The sequence below is a fragment of the Pseudopipra pipra genome, chromosome 26 (assembly GCF_036250125.1).
Source record: "Pseudopipra pipra isolate bDixPip1 chromosome 26, bDixPip1.hap1, whole genome shotgun sequence".
NCBI lineage: Eukaryota > Metazoa > Chordata > Aves > Passeriformes > Pipridae > Pseudopipra > Pseudopipra pipra.
Window position 1 is genome coordinate 6,232,234 of NC_087574.1, and position 16,447 is coordinate 6,248,680.

Genomic DNA, 16,447 nt, shown 5'->3' on the forward strand with positions numbered 1-16,447 from the left:
CCAGAGCCCCAGGGAAGAGCCCAGGGATTCTCCTCAGGCCCAGGGATTCTCCTCAGGCCCATGGGACACCCCAAGCCACCCACCCACAGCTGGTGGTATTTGCAGACCTGCAGGGCCAGGATTCCCCACTCAGGCATTTGTTTAGGCTCAGCTCAGTGTCCACTCAGCTCTAAAATAAAATAAACCCACCCCTCCCTCCAAACTCATCCTCCTGATGTGCTGCAGCTCAGTAATAGTTTTCTTTAATGCAAAAGTAGAAAATACCAAGTCATTCTGCAGACAAAGCCCCGTTTCAGCAGCACAGAGTGTGCATTAAATACATTTGCTGCTCTTGGGCTGGTTTCTGAAGTGTCCCAAGGCCACTGGAGAGTTTTATGCAGAAGGGAAGACTCAAAAATTTGGGTCAGGCTTGTTGCTGGTCCAGGCTCCCCAGAACTGCCACTGCATTAAATCCTGTGCCCTGCAGCTCCTTCCTCTGGCTCCAAGTCTGCACTGCCCTGTTTGCACATCCCTCACTGCACCAGGCCAGGAACAAGTTCAGGCTGGTGCCAGGACAATTCAGGCTCCAAGCCCTGCTCAGACCCAGCCTAACAGGGATCAGGCTCTGCCCAAAAACCCAGCCAGCAAACAGCAGCCATTCCCAGTTATCCCCCAGGAAAAGTGCCCCTGTGGGAATAACCCAACCCAGAGACATCCAACTGGATCAGGAATTCCTCAGTGTTCCCAAGAGATCCCTGGGGCTGCTCTGTCACGTGCACCTAAAGCCAGGTACTGAAATGATTAATCAGGAACCAAAGCAGAGGGAACCCACCTCTACTCACCTTCTGAAGATGGGGAAGTGAAAGCAGCAGCTACCCTGGATCTTCACATCTGGTTATTTCCAGCTCTCCAGCTTCATCCCAACCTTTGGGCAACTCAACCCCCCAGAGCTGGGCTGAGATGGCACCTAAAAAACAAGTGAGATTTATTGAAATGTAGCAATTCAAGTAAAATATTCAGAGAGTTTAAAAAGTCTGTTTTAAGAACATCACTAAGAGGAGCTCAAACCCCGCTGGGATCCCGGTGGGCAGCAGCTGCACCAGCTCTGCATCCTGGAGAAACTGCTCCCAGATTTCATTCCCTTCATCCACTGACATCTAGTGGTGGTGGCACCGTGGCAGAACCTCCAGCTGCTCCAGTTCCACTTCCCTTTGTGCCTTTCCCAAGACAGACCTGCAGTTTCACTTCCAACGATTCCCAAGAAGGTTGGAAGGACCTCAAAGCTCATCCCCTTCCACCCCCTGCCAGGGGCACCTTCCACTGATCAGGCTGGTTAGAAATTAGGCAGAATTCCTGCATTTATGGGTTTTTTTCAATAGATTTGCAAATGAGTTCCCTGAAATGACCAGACTGGAGCTGTTCACACTCCCATTGTTCTCCTGGGCTCGACTTTAGAGCTGATTTGCACCCAATGCTTCACATACCACACCAGCTGCTCCCCAGTTCCTCCCCGCTGGGATAAGAGCTGAGGGATTTCATCCCTTCTCCAGGTTTGCCCTTCAGCATTTCACAGCAGGCTGGACACACCTACGAGAAATGACAACCTGGAGTGAGAAAAGCAGCATCACTTGCACGACTGAGGATGACAAACCCTCCCGAGGATTAGGGGATTAAGCCCTGAGAAATTCATAATCCCTAAAGACAACCACAGCTGGAAAGAAGTCACGTGTTTGACTAAATATCCTTTTTTCCCCCTAAGTCTTTACATGAAGCAATTTATTGTGGTTGATACACAGTGTTGTCACATTAAAACACAAGCCCAGAGCAGGTGATGGAGCAATTCCTGCTCTGGAGCCAGGCTGGGAGAGCTGGGGGTGTTCACATGGAAAAGGATCCAAGGAGACCTGAGAGCCCCTCCCAGGGCCTAAAGGGGCTCCAGGAGAGCTGGAGAGGGACTGGGGACAAGGGATGGAGGGACGGGACAAGGGGAATGAGTTTAAACTGAAAGAGAATAGGATTAGATGGGACATTGGGAAGGAATTCCTGGGATGGATTTCCCAGAGGAGCTGTGCCTGCCCCATCCCTGGAAGCGTCCAAGGGCATGTTGGAGCAACCTGGGACAGTGGAAGGTGTTCCCGGGGTGGAACTGGGTCTGTAAGGTCCCTCCCAACCCAAATCATTCCATGGTTCTCCATAGTTATTAATAAGCGATCTCGCCCCTCAGCCCGGCCCAGCCAGAGCCACCACACGGCTCCTCAGACACTCGAGACAGAACCACACCGGCAAACCCCTCCAAAAACCTGCCCCGCCCGCCCCCCGCGCCAACATTTTGAGAGCAGAAAGCTCAATTAACGACAATTAACGATAATCCACCTCCCCCCGCGCGCGCCGCGGCCCCGCCCCAGCGCCCAGGCCCGGAACAGGCCCGTCCCTGAGGGGAAGCGGCGGCAGGGCCGGGAACCCAACCGCTGCCCGCCCTCAGCGCAGGGCCTTCCCCGCCCTCGCCCGGCCCCGGCAGCCCCGGCACTCACCGCCCTCCTCCGACCCTCGTCCCGCGGCCCCTCAGCCCGGCCCGGCCCCGCCGCTCCGCCTGCCCCAACCCAACATGGCGCCCCCCGGCACCACCGCCCGCCCCGCGCCTCGCCGGCTTCCCGCCCTCACTCAAAATGGCCGCCGCCACAGCGCCCCGCGCCAAGAGCGCCCGGACCGCATCAAAGATGGCGGCGCGCGGCTTCACTGCCGGTGGCGTCACGGTGACGCTTTGCCCGGCTCCAAGATGGCTCGCGGTCACGTGACGAGGGGTGTGGGCCGCGTCCCGGCGGAAACGTGAGGGACCGAGCAGGGAACGGCAGCTGGAAGCGGCGGGAGCGGGGCTGGCGCCGCCGGAGCAGACGTGCCGCAGGGCGGGAGACACGGCTGTCACCACGGAGCCCGCGAGCGCTAACACGGCGGCGGCCACCGCCGCCTCGCGGGCCGCGGGCGCCGGGGACCAGGCGAGCTCACTGCCCCCGCCCAGGATGCAGCGCAGGAAGGTAAGCGCGGCCGGGGAGCGGGGAAGGCGGCTGGTGGGGGGTACCGACGAGCTTGGCCCGCAGCTTTCTACCATTCCCCGGCCCCTCCGCTGCCTCTCACGGGCACAAAACTGGGGGGAAAATAGCGGCCTTGAGCCCCCTGCGCCCGCCTCCTGCGCTCGCTGATTGGCTCCCGCACGGGCACGCCGCGCGCTAATTGGCCGCCTTGCCTGTCACTTATCGCCCCCAACGGCTACCGCTCCCCCTCCCCTGCTCTGGCAGCGGGTTCCGCCCATTGACGCTTCCGATTGGGCAGGCCGCCATAGAGCTGATCGCGTATTGGTTGAGCTGCAGTGCGGGGCTTGCCGCTGATTGGACTTCGCGGCTGTCAATCCGCCCCCAACGGTCACCTCCCCGCGCGTGCCCTGTCCCCCCTCCCATATCTAACTCCGCCCCCCCGGTTGATGTTGCTGTGGGAGCAAGCGTCGCGCTGATAGGCCGGCTCTGCCGTCAGTCACTTGCGGCGGGCCCCGCCTTTTACGCTCCTTCGAGCCGCCATTGGCGGGTTCTCCCTTTCGCCCCTCCCACTCGCGCTGCGATTGGCTGAGGCTGGCAGGGCTCCGCTGGGTGCAAAACAAAGCGGCGCGGGGGCCGCGCTCCCGCCACCGGCGCGAGGCCTCCCTCCCCTCATGGCGGCCGCCATCGCCGTCCCCTCACGGCTGTGCCCCCACACGAGTCCCGCCGGGGATCCCACCGTGCCCCGAACGACATTCTGGTTGTCCCCTCAGCGCGTCGTGGTTTAAACCCAGGTGGAAATTAAGCACCGCGCTGCCGCTCCCTCATCCCCCCCTCCCTTCAGTGTTTACCATCCAGCTTCTAGGGTCAGATAAAAACAATTTGATAATAAAAAATGAAGTAAAATATAATATTAGTGGTAAATAATAATAAAAAGGGGCAGCTGGAGGGGCAAGATGAGCTGGACACAGCACATGGAATAATCTGGGTTGGAAAGGGCCCCCCAGGATCATCCAGCCCAGCTCCTGGCCCTGCCCAGGAGGTGTCCTGGATGAGGTGGGAACCTTCCCCATGGGGGAAAAAACAGATCATGGAATCCCAGGTTGGAAAAGACCTCCAAGATCATCGAGTCCTACCTGTGACCCAACACCATCTTTTGCTTTCATAAAACCCGGCGCTCCCGTGACTTTTCCTTGGGGATCAGTTTGCAAGAAGCTTTTTATTTTTAAAGGCGCTTACACTGCATATTTATTAAACCAATACGTTTTTAGTTGAATTTACCTATCTAACAGCTCTTCCCATCCCTGGAAGTGTCCAAGGCCGGGTTAGCCCAGCAGCCTGGGTTAGCTGAAGGTGTCCCTGCCCATGGCAGAGGGGTGGGAGCAGATGAGCTTTAAGCTCCTTCCAACCCAAACCATCCCTCGATCCCATGAAATATTTCCTGCCATGTCCAAGCTGAGGTGCTCCCTGTGAAATATTTCCTGCCATGTCCGAGCCGAGGTGCTCCCTGTGAAATATTTCCTGCCATGTCCGAGCTCAGGTGCTCCCTGTGAAATATTTCCTGCCATGTCCGAGCCGAGGTGCTCCCTGTGAAATATTTCCTGCCATGTCCGAGCCGAGGTGCTCCCTGCTGACGTTGGGCTGTGCCGTTGCAGAGGAACGCGGGCAGCAGCTCGGATGGGACGGAGGACTCGGATTTCTCCACGGACCCCGAGCACACGGACAGCTCGGAGAGCGACGGCACGTCCCGGCGATCCGCCCGCGTCACACGCTCCTCGGCCAGGCTCAGCCAGAGCTCCCAAGGTACAGGCTCTGCTTCAGAAACCCAAAAGAAATTCAGCCTCCGAACCAAAACATAAAGGCTCAGTGCACTCTGTGTTTAGAACCTAAACGTGTAGGATTTAAGCATAAACAGGAATTTGTATTCATGTTTTTGGCTGGTTTTAGCACAGCAATAAGCACCTTTACACCTACATATTGTACAGGTGGGGTTGTATAACCTAAAGGGGATGGAAACCAAAACATGAGTGTGCTCTGTTCAAAAGATAAAGCTGACAAATTGTGAAGGGAAGGAGGAGTCAAACCCCATAATTCCACTGCCAGCTCTGCCTCATTTTTCTGAGAACTCTAAAAATCTCCTTTCCCTTCCTTTGGTGCTGGAGCCAAGCGAGGGAGAGGGGGTTCAGGGGTGAAAGTTGGGTTTATTTCCTTTATTTGTTTGTTTGGGGGGTTCTGTGCCCCAAGGGGAGATGTATTTTTGTGCTGTGCTGCCCCTGCTGTGTGACAGACACTACCAAATATTGGCAGTTATTTTGTGTGCTCCTGCTTTGGCACCCAGGCTGTAAAAGGAGACATGGAATGAGTCCACCTCTTTTTTTTTAGTGTTAGTGTGGGCAGTTTTTGGCTGTTGGTTCATGTGTTGCCATCTGGCATGACGGGGAGGAAATGACAGCAGATAAAAACTCATTTCCATTGCTCCTTGTAGACACTTTGATTGAAAAAAAACATGGTTTGCAATTTTATTGCAGATAAGAAATACATGTGTGTGATCATGTATTAGATCTTAAAAGGGAGAGGGAAGGTGTGTGTGGAATGTCTGTGATATTCCTGGGTTGGGACAGCTTTATTTTAATGCAAAACAATTGTTTTATATATATTCCCTGCCCACTGCAGGGGTTGGAACTGGGTGAGCTTTAAGGTCCCTTCCAACCCCAACCATTCCATGATTCTTATGAGCAGTGTAGGATCACAAACCCCCACACAAATCCAAATCCCAAATCAGCTACAAATCCAAATCAAATCCAGGTCCACACTGGAAGCTTTTCCCAAGGCTTATCTAAACACTGACAATTCTTATCTAAACTAACGGATCTTCAGCTTTCCAAAGGGAGCTGCTTGATAATTGCTGGTTAATTAAGTGATTAAGTCCTGAGAAAGCTGATGTAATTCCAGACTGCTCACTGTGGGTGAAATCCCAGAGATTTTATCTGGCAAGGCCAGAGCAGTGGTGAAAGTGGCAGGATAGAACTCTGCTCTTCCAGAGGTCTTCCTCCTCCTCTGGAGCAGGCTGTGGGGCCTGGCGGGGTTTGGGGCCGGGCAGGGTGTGGGGCCGGGCAGGGTTTGGGGGCTGGCAGGGTTTGGGGCCAGGCAGGGTTTGGGGGCTGGCAGGGTTTGGGGGCTGGCAGGGTTTGGGGCCAGGCAGGGTTTGGGGGCTGGCAGGGTTTGGGGCCGGGCAGGGTTTGGGGCCGGGCAGGGTTTGGGGGCAGGCAGGGTTTGGGGGCTGGCAGGGTTTGGGGCCGGGCAGGGTGTGGGGCCGGGCAGGGTGTGGGGCCAGGCAGGGTTTGGGGCCGGGCAGGGTGTGGGGCCGGGCAGGGTGTGGGGCCAGGCAGGGTTTGGGGCTGGGCAGGGTGTGGGGGCTGGCAGGGTTTGGGGGCTGGGCAGGGTGTGGGGGCAGGCAGGGTTTGGGGGCAGGCAGGGTTTGGGGCCGGGCAGGGTGTGGGGCCAGGCAGGGTGTGGGGCTGGGCAGGGTGTGGGGGCAGGCAGGGTTTGGGGGCAGGCAGGGTTTGGGGCTGAGCAGGGTTTGGGGCCTGGCAGGGTTTGGGGCTGGGCAGGGTTTGCCTCTCTGGCAGTCCCTGCTGGTTCTGGGTGTGATTCCCCGTGCCTGGGTCAGACTCCAGCCCGGTGCGGAACCCGGCGCCGTTCGGGGCGGAGGAGCCGGTGTACTCGACGCGCAGGGTGACCCGCAGCCAGCAGCAGCCCGCCCCCGTCACCCCCAAGAAGTACCCGCTGCGCCAGACCCGCTCCTCGGGCTCCGAGACCGAGCAGGTGGTGGATTTCTCGGACAGAGGTGCGTGCCGGGGACAGCTCTGGGAAAACCCTCCTCCAGGGTGTCCCCAGGGCCGGGGTTGGAGCAGCTCTGGGCTCCAGGTGTGTCTTTCAAAGCCTTCTCCCCGATTTGTGACATCTGTATCCTTCCTTATCCGTGTCCTTCTCCAGACACCAAAAACGCGGCGGATCACGACGAGTCCCCCCCTCGCACCCCCACCGGGAACGCCCCTTCCTCGGAGTCGGACATCGACATCTCCAGCCCCAACGTGTCCCACGACGAGAGCATTGCCAAGGACATGTCCATGAAGGATTCCGGGAGCGACCTCTCCCACCGGCCCAAGCGCCGCCGCTTCCACGAGAGCTACAACTTCAACATGAAGTGTCCCACTCCTGGCTGTAACTCCCTAGGTAATTCCTGCCTGGAGTGTCCCACTCCTGGCTCTAACTCCCTAGGTAATTCCTGCCTGGAGTGTCCCACTCCTGGCTCTAACTCCTTAGGTAATTCCTGCCTGGAGTGTCCCACTCCTGGCTCTAACTCCTTAGGTAATTCCTGCCTGGAGTGTCCCACTCCTGGCTCTAACTCCTTAGGTAATTCCAACACGAAATATCCCACTCCTGGTTTTGACTCTCCAGGTAATTCCAGCTCCAGGATCGATCTGTTGGGCTTTGCATTCCTGCCCTGGTGTTCCAAGTTGAGTTATACACCCTGAAAACCATGGAGTTAATTAGGAGCAGGAATATTAAGGAGAAGTGGGATATGAAGCCTAAATGCAGGTGTATCTGCAGGGCTATTCCTGGAGGTGTTTTCTGCCTAGGAGTGACAGGGAATGACAGATAAGGACCAAAATAGGAGGATGAGCCCAGGTGTGGGAGGAAAATGCAGAGTCTTGCAGGCAGGGAACTGATTTTTGCCAGAAATAGATTTCAGCCCCAAATTCCTGCTCCACCATACCTGGCTGCTTGCAGGGAGGGCAGCCTGACAAAGATTTTCCTTGCTTTTGCCACAAAGCAGGAAGTTTGCTCCTTCCATCCCACTGAGCCTGCTCGTGTGGGGGATCTGGGGGAGCTCTGAAACCTCTTCTTGATTATTTCTTATGAGTTGGGTTGGTTCTGTGCCCCTCTGCAGGACACCTGACCGGGAAGCACGAGAGGCACTTCTCCATCTCGGGGTGCCCACTGTACCACAACCTCTCAGCAGATGAGTGCAAGGTGAGTGTTTGGCCTTGTTTTACCTTCGGGGGGATTTGTAGGACAAAAATGCCAAGATTCAGAATTTTTGAACGGGAAGCAGAGCTGACACAGTGGACACAAAGGTGATGTCTTTGGCTGTGAGGCAGCAGCATTTGTGTGTCAAAGCCAGCTCAGAACATTCCCCTGGAAGAGGAGAGGGATGACAAGAGTTTGCTGCAGCACTGACGGTGAATTTTGGGTTCCAGGTGCGAGCCCAGAGCCGGGATAAGCAGATTGAGGAGCGGATGTTGGCCCACAGGCAGGATGACAACAACAGACACGCCACCAGGCACCAGGTAGAACTGGGAAAGCCTCAGCTCCCGCTTCCCAGGACCCGTGGGTTTGACCTGACCTCCCTTCTCCACATCTGCCAGCCGCTGGCACCTCCAGTGTGTTTCAGCAAAGGCAGCTCCTTGTCCCCCTTCAGTGAGGAGCAGCCAGGGAGAGCAGCTCTGTCATACCAGAGGAGGCTGGGGCGTTCTCAGGAGGGGCTTTGATGTGCAGGACGAAAGAATTCCTGCAGAACTGTAAACTGCAATTTGACTCTGACTAAACAGAAAAGAACCAAACCAGGGGAATTACATTTTTCAGCTCCTGGTGTTGGATTTGAGTCAGGATGAGTCAGCTCGGAGCTCTTCCCATGATTAAGCATTCCATGAGGAGTGCTCCCTGTCTTGTGGGGCTGAGGTGCTCTGGCAAAGGCTGTGGTAGGAAGACAAATATCCTGCTTTACATACCTGTGTTGGGCCCTGTTATTAACAGAGGATTTGGTTCAGAGGCAGCAAACCCCATGAAATGAGAGCCAGGACACAGGTCCTGGGGGTGGGAATGGGAATGTTTGGAGTGGATGGAGCAGGGAAAGACCCCACCCCTGGTTTTTCAGGCCCCCACAGAGAGGCAGCTGCGATACAAGGAGAAGGTGGCTGAGCTCAGGAAGAAGAGGAACTCAGGACTGAGCAAGGAGCAAAAGGAAAAATACATGGTAAAAGCACTAACTCTGAATATTCCCTCCTTCCCCCCGGTGTGGAACGAAACCACTGAGCAGGAGTTTGGCTTTCCCAGTCATCCTGCAGCATTCCCAGCCAAAAAAGCTGCAAGGTCCCGCAGCTTGGCAGCAGCCTGGCAGCAGAAGTGTTGTTTGGTTGTTCCAGGAGCACAGACAGACCTATGGCAACACCAGGGAACCTCTCCTGGAAAACCTGACCAGCGAGTACGACCTGGAGCTGTTCCGGAGGGCGCAGGCACGGGCATCCGAGGACCTGGTGAGACTGGGCAGACGTGTGACAATGCACCTCACATCTGTGGGAATGTGGAAGTTTCTGGGGTTTGTGGTACTTGTGCAGAGAAATCTGAGTTTATAGAGCAGCTGCAGCCCAGCCAGGCCAGCACAGTGACACCAGGACAGTGTTTCAGTGCCCCTCATCCCGGGGCACTTCCCGCTGGGAGCGCAGCTGGAGCTGAGCACTGCAGGCAGGAATGCTGCAGTGCCATTCCACAGGTGGTTTGGGGGAAAGAATGGGCACCTTCCCCTGCTGGAAGGGGGGCTGAGGGCTGGTGGCAACAGAAGCCACCCTGGCACTGGCCAGTGACTGAAATGGAGCTCAAAACCTTGTGGTGCTGAAGCTCCTGAGGCGCTTCCCAAAGCCTTATTCCACCTCCAGGGAGGAACCAGAAGAGCCTTTGATCCTTTCCATTTACAGTTGTGTATCTGAGGCAGAGCATTAGGCTGTGTCCTATCCCTGTGGATCAGGATTCACATCCATGACAAGGGTTTGTCATCCATGGCAAGGCATTCACACCGAGACATGGACTCAGAGGACTTGAATGACGTGATTTCCCTGAGGAAAACGGGTCCCTTTTCTTCTTTTTTCCCCTTCCCAGGAGAAGCTGAGGCTGCAGGGCCAGATCACCGAGGGCAGCAACATGATTAAAACCATTGCTTTTGGTCGTTACGAGCTGGACACGTGGTACCACTCCCCCTACCCCGAGGAGTACGCTCGGCTGGGCCGCCTCTACATGTGTGAGTTCTGCCTCAAGTACATGAAGAGCCAGACAATCCTGCGTAGGCACATGGTAAGGGCCAGGCCAGAGCTCCTTCCTTCAGTTTCAAGTCTGATTTTAGCTTGTGAAAGATTTAAACCGTGGCTGGTGTAGCTCAGTTGCTGTGGGAGGTGAGAAGGCTGCGGGTTTCCTGCTCTGTCAGCAGCTGCTGTGACTGTTTCTGTGCTTACAACAGGAGTAACACCCTCATTTTGTCCTTCAGACAGTAGTGACAGCCTGATTTTGTCCTTCAGACAGTAGTGACAGCCTGATTTTGTCCTTCAGACAGTAGTGACAGCCTGATTTTGCTCTCCTGGCACAGGCAAAGTGTGTTTGGAAACATCCCCCGGGGGATGAGATCTACCGCAAGGGCTCCATCTCCGTGTTCGAAGTGGACGGCAAGAAGAACAAGGTAACAGGCTGGGACCATCAGGGCTGTGGAGACAAGCTTTAAAATACAGCAGGCACTGCTCTTCCTGCAGAGCCCCAGGGTGCCCCTGGCCCTCTCTCCCCCAGTCTCAGCAGGGAGTCTGGGCTGTCCATTCTTCAGGAGTTTTTGCTGCATTTTCACCGTGGTTGTTCCTCAGCCCTGCTGTGCCTCAGCAGTTCTGTCTGCTTGGAGATGGGGGTGGAAATCCCTTTCTGAAAGTCAGTGGGGAGATTTCTGTGCTTGGCCTCCCTCAGCAGATTGTTCCTGCCCATCTCCCATTCTCTGGGAACACCCAGTCAAATTTGGGTGAGGGTGGGAAGCAGCCTGACTGACTGGGGTGACCTCCCTAGCCCTGCCCTGAAGGGATCTCAAACTGCAGACTCAGCACCTCACCTGTGCCCTGTCCAGTTCTGTCCAGCCTCGAAGGTTTCAGAGGAAAGGACAAAGGAGCAAATCCCAGAGGCTGGAAGCTGGGAGGAGGCTTTCCCAGTTGCCAGAGATGATTTTGGAGGATTGACACAGTAGGGAGACCCAGTCTCTGCTCCCCTTCTCTGAGGGGGTGATGCTTTGGGCATTCAGGGCCTGAGATCACAGACATCCATTCCCACTGGAAGCCAAGCTTTCCAAGTGCCATCCCAAAGGGAATTGTTTCCTGGCCCAGCTGCTCTGTCACTTCTCAGATGGTTCAGGACTTTCTTGTCACTTCCCATGTACAGTTTTATCCACACTTGGGATATTTTACTGGAATAAACACATGTATCCTGCTCCTTTGCCTCTAGATCTACTGCCAAAACCTGTGTCTGCTGGCAAAACTCTTCCTGGACCACAAAACCCTGTATTATGATGTGGAACCCTTCCTCTTCTATGTCATGACAGAAGCTGACAACACTGGCTGTCACCTGATAGGATATTTCTCCAAGGTGAGTGGAGAACACACACCCCTTCCTTACCCACCTCGCCAAAATGAGGTTTAGGACCCCAGGTACCAGCACTGAATCCAACCCCCTGAGTTTTTGCACTCTCAGGGTTTGCTGCTTTGGGGAACAGATAAAGTTTCCAGCCTGAGCTGCAGGATTTGTGCTGTTTGCTGCAGGGATTGCAGGTGCTTTGCTGCTCCATCTTTTCCCATTCCTTGCAAAAAAACCCAAATCAGCTCCAAGGAATGACTGTTGCCAGGAAGCAGAATGGTTAAAAGCAGAAGCAAGATAAAGAAAGTGTAAAGAAATGTAGAGAAAAATACATTATTAGTCAACATTTTTTTTTTATAAAGGACTCAAAGGAATGAAAATTCTTTGTGATATCTCAGCTTCTCCCCCTCAGGTAACTTCAGCAGATCCCACAGCAAAGTCACTGGCCAAGCTTAGAGTAGGAGCCACTTTTCTCCACTGTTTGCCTAAAAAATAGCCACTGTTTTTGCCTAGAAAAGAGCCAGGATTGTCTGGCTCTTCCTGTGTTTGAGCCACTGATGTGCAGCAGGGATTGAACAAAGAGCTGGAAACCTCCTTCCTGGTTGTTCCTTCTGCAGTGCAGAAAAAGGGATTGTTTTCTGGCCGTGGGGATGTCGTGCAATGCACTTGTTCAGATACGTGAGCCAGAGAAATTCCATAGGTAGGAGAGTGCTCTGCCAAATTAAACTGTGTGGGTGCAATCACCTGAGTCACAAGTGAATAAAGAGCTAAAAGAAAAATGCTCTGAAATAAAAGCTGCCCGATCTGATCCCATCCCTGGGAGTGTCCAAGGCCAGGCTGGTGGGAGGTGTCCCTGCCCATGGCAGGGGTGGCACTGCAGGGGCTTTAAGGTCCCTTCCCACCAACCCATTCCATGATTCCATGAGTCTGCAACTCCATGACCCAGGAGTTTGAAGCCATGCCAGGATTAAAACTGTGCAGCAACCCCCAGTTTAAGGCTGGTGCAGTCAGACACCAGGCTGGGGCAGAGGGGATCACGTTCCTGGGGTCAGGCAGGTCCTGCTGCTGTCCCTCCTTTCCCTGGTGCTGGATCAGTCTCTTGGGCTTGCTGGGGTTAGGGGATCCCCACTGTTTGCACACACCTAGGCCTGCTCATCCTCCCTGCTCTTTGTTTTTCAGGAGAAGAATTCCTTCCTCAACTACAACGTTTCCTGCATCCTGACGATGCCTCAGTACATGAGACAGGGCTACGGCAAAATGCTCATCGACTTCAGTGCGTGGGCAGGGAGACTGAGGGGTGCCACCAGCCAGCCTCACAGGTCTGGTGGGGGTTCAGTGCTTCTCGTGGTTTGGGCAGTGTAAAGGGGTTTTTTTGATGTTTCAGGCTATTTGCTGTCCAAGGTAGAGGAGAAGGTGGGCTCTCCCGAGCGGCCCCTGTCCGACCTGGGGCTCATCAGCTACCGCAGCTACTGGAAGGAGGTTCTGCTGCGGTACCTGCACAACTTCCAGGGCAAGGAGATCTCCATCAAAGGTGAGCTTTGGAGCTCAATGAGCCTGGAGTGGTCCTCTGTGCATCCCCTCAGCCACAGGGCGGGGGTTTGTGGAGCAGCACATTCCTGGAGTCGGGAATGGCCCCTTCCCAGCGCTGCCACCGCTGAGGATGAGCCAGTCTGCAGTGTTCTGACAGCATGGGGTGGCTGCTGCTTCAAAAAAAACACACTTGTGAGAAGATTCAGTGCAGAGCTTTGTCTGCCTGTACGTTGGGGTGTTAATTTTAAAAAGAAAAGTGGCTCCAAGAGCCAATATTAAGAATATTTGGACTCCTGGTAGTCTGTTGGTGTGACCTGGGAGTGTGTGGGTTATCAGGGTAGTCCTGAAAAGGCAGAACTACATCTTCCAGAGGATTGCACCTTATTAATGTGAATCCTGAGATTTATATCACTAAAGCACTGCAGTGCTGGATGTACCTCCCCAGTCCATGGAGGGAATTTCCCGTCTCATTTCCAAAGGAGTTACACAAAGCTCCTGGTTAAACCCCAGCAGTTTGGGGTCATGTGGAGGGATGGATTCCTGTTTTACCAGAACTGCTGGTGTTTTGCAGAGATCAGCCAGGAGACTGCAGTGAACCCCGTGGACATCGTGAGCACCCTGCAGGCCCTTCAGATGCTCAAGTACTGGAAGGGAAAGCACCTGGTCCTGAAAAGACAGGTAAGCTTGGGGAGGTTATCCCTGTGATTTTATTTAGCTGGTAATTATGAGCTTGCTGAAATCAGGGTTTCCTTTGCTGGGTTTTTTTCCAGTCTTCTCATTCCAGTGGGGGAGAACTGGGATTTCCAGATAAAACAGGACTTGGGTGTCCAACCTGATTGTTCAGCAGTGCAGAAATAACCTTTATTGCCCTGCCTTTGGTGTGTGGGATAACACTGCTCATTGTGAGTGGCTTTTTGGGGGAGCAATGGATCAGCATTCCCATCGTGGTCCTCACCACGGCTGCCCTTCACTGGGCAAGGGGATGACATGGAATCTCCTGAGCTGGGAGGGTCCCACAGGGATCATCCAGCCCAACCCCTGGCCCTGCCCAGGACACCCCAACATCCTCCCTGGCCCTGAGGGTGTTGTCCAAACCCTCCTGGAGCTCTGGCAGCCTTGGGGCCATGCCCACTGCCCTGGGGAGCCTGGGCAGTGCCAACCACCCTCTGGGGGAAGAACCTTTCCCCAAATCCAGTCCAGACCTGCTCTGACATACAAGTGAATGGAATTAATGGAATCCTGAATGAGTCCTGTTTGTTCCCTCACCAGTGGTTTATAAATCCCTAAATTTGCCTGTTGTTTTCCCCTCCTGGGACTTTGTCAGTGGGGTTGAAGGGCTTCTGGAAAGCTCTGTGGAGGAGTTGTTGTTGTTTTGGTGTTATTTTGAGCAGTGGGTGGGTGAGTCACCTCCAGATCTTTGGATTTGGGTTTGTGACATTGTGCTGGGGATAATTCCCTGCCTGGACCACGTGTTCTAACCTGCCCTGTCCTGCTGTCCCCCCAGGACCTGATTGATGAGTGGATTGCCAAAGAGGCCAAGAGATCCAACAGCAATAAGATCATGGATCCCAGCTGTTTGAAATGGACCCCTCCCAAGGGCACCTAAGTGTCCCTCTCTCCTGGAGCCAGTGACCCCCAGCAGTAGAAGTTCCCCGGGATCTCTGTGTGTCCATTGCTGTTGTGGTGGGCTGGTGCAGTACCCCCAAACCCCAGCACATCAGCTCCCCTGGGACTGGCCTGGATGTTGTGCTCCCACAGTTCTGAGGAACTTTGATGTCTCGGCCTCAATGAGGTTGCAAGGATTGGATCTGTAGGGTTGGATCTGTAGGGTTGGATCTGTAGGGTTGGATCTGTAGGGTTGGATCTGTACCAGACCCCAGCAGTGCTGGCCCAGGAGCTCTGACACTGCTACTGTCCCTGTCCAGCCACTGGTCTCACCCTCCTGTTCCTGCTCCAGTGAGCTTGTGTCGTGTCCTGTGAGCCAGTTGTTCCTTCCCTCAGGTTCCTGGAGCTCTCAGCACTGGAGTCACTCCTGTGGCTTTTGGACAAGGTCAGATGATTGGGGAGGGTCTGCTTTTCCACTGAGCTGCAGTTACACCAACCTGCAGTGTTTCAGCCAGTCCTGGTCCATTCCAGGCCTGAAAGAGTTTTGGTGGGATAATGTTCCACCTCTTCCAGCAGTTTTCCAGAGGTCTTTTTGTAGTTACTGATGTACAGGCAGAACTTGCCTGTCCCTGAGGGAGCTGCTGGGTGAAGGCTGAGGGTGTGAGAACACCCTGCTCCGAGATGTTCCCCTTATCCTGCAGCTCCCACACCTGCTGGAGAGACCCCTTCCTTCCTCCTTTATCTCTTGCAGTTGGTGAGTCCCTTTACACAGAAACAGTGTATTTAGCTGGAGACACGTTTCCAGAGCAATCCTCCTTGAACTGTGGCTCTCTTCGTGCTGGAGAGGGTTATTTCTTCCCCTCTAGACTGAAGAAACAAAAACTTTGGACAGATTTTGGCTGGCCTTGTCCAAACAGCCACAGAAACTCCAGGAGTTGTTGGGTTGCCCAGGCTGTGCTCCAGGGAGCTGTGGGATGGGTCATCCTCTGGCAGTGCATCCTTGTTTCTCTTTGTAAAACAAACAGAAAAAAATAATAAGCTTTGACTTCCTCTCTCCCACCAGCACCACCAGAAGAAACTCTCCTGCAATGGCTTCCCAGTGTAACCACTGTCCTTGTGCCACCTGTATGGCTCCAGTGGGACTAAAATTGGGGACAAGCTCGGGGTGGGGGCTGGGACCATCCCAGTGCTGATTTCATGGAACCTTCCAGTGCTTCCTCACGGAACAGGCTCTGAATGAAGCACTCGCAGTGTCCTGGCAGGTGGGAGCCATTCCCTGTGAACCACTGCCCCATCCTGCCCTGGAAGAGTTCTCTCTTGCTCCTCTGTTGGTTGTCTGTCCTGGAAAAAATTAAAAAAAAAAAAAAAAGGAAAAGAAACTTCCTGCTCAGTCCCCAGCATGGACCTCGTGGGCATTACTGAACTCCTGTCTGTGCCCTGCTCTGCACTGACACAGATCCTGAGGGGATAGCCAGGGAATTAGATCCCCTGGGGAGTAGGGAAGAGGGCCATCCTCCTGCAGCAGCTGTTCCCTGTCCCCATGGTGTGGTAGAATGTGCTGTCCTGTTCCTGCTCCTCAATAAAGCATGTTCTCTGCTCCGCCCTGGCCTCGGCTTCCTGATTTTCCCACTGAGGGGAAGCTCATTCTGGAAGCCCAAGGGGCTGATTTTCACCCCCTCCCTGGTGCTTTAAGGGTTGGGGCTGGAGCTGCCTCGGGGCTGAACCTTTCCAAAATATCCTCAGGTTTTGATGGCTCTGCAGCTCCTTGTGCACAGGAGGAAACCCTGAGGAATATCTGGATGTTGCCAGATCCTGGGAACTTAAATATTTGGGATTCTGTCCATCAATGTTTGTGTGGATTCCACCCCTGT

General features: G+C 54.6%; 1 protein-coding gene across 1 annotated transcript; it reads left to right on the forward strand.

Moving 5' to 3' along the window:
- Positions 1 to 2,880: 2,880 nt before the first annotated feature.
- Positions 2,881 to 16,175, forward strand: KAT7 (lysine acetyltransferase 7). Its single transcript, XM_064636664.1, has 15 exons — positions 2,881 to 3,011; positions 4,661 to 4,808; positions 6,676 to 6,852; positions 7,002 to 7,241; positions 7,960 to 8,042; positions 8,270 to 8,359; positions 8,947 to 9,045; positions 9,215 to 9,325; positions 9,945 to 10,136; positions 10,426 to 10,515; positions 11,313 to 11,453; positions 12,621 to 12,714; positions 12,826 to 12,972; positions 13,543 to 13,649; positions 14,476 to 16,175. The coding sequence occupies exons 1-15, from the start codon at positions 2,997 to 2,999 to the stop codon at positions 14,575 to 14,577; spliced, it is 1,836 nt and encodes a 611-aa protein (XP_064492734.1). The 5' UTR covers positions 2,881 to 2,996; the 3' UTR covers positions 14,578 to 16,175.
- Positions 16,176 to 16,447: the final 272 nt, after the last annotated feature.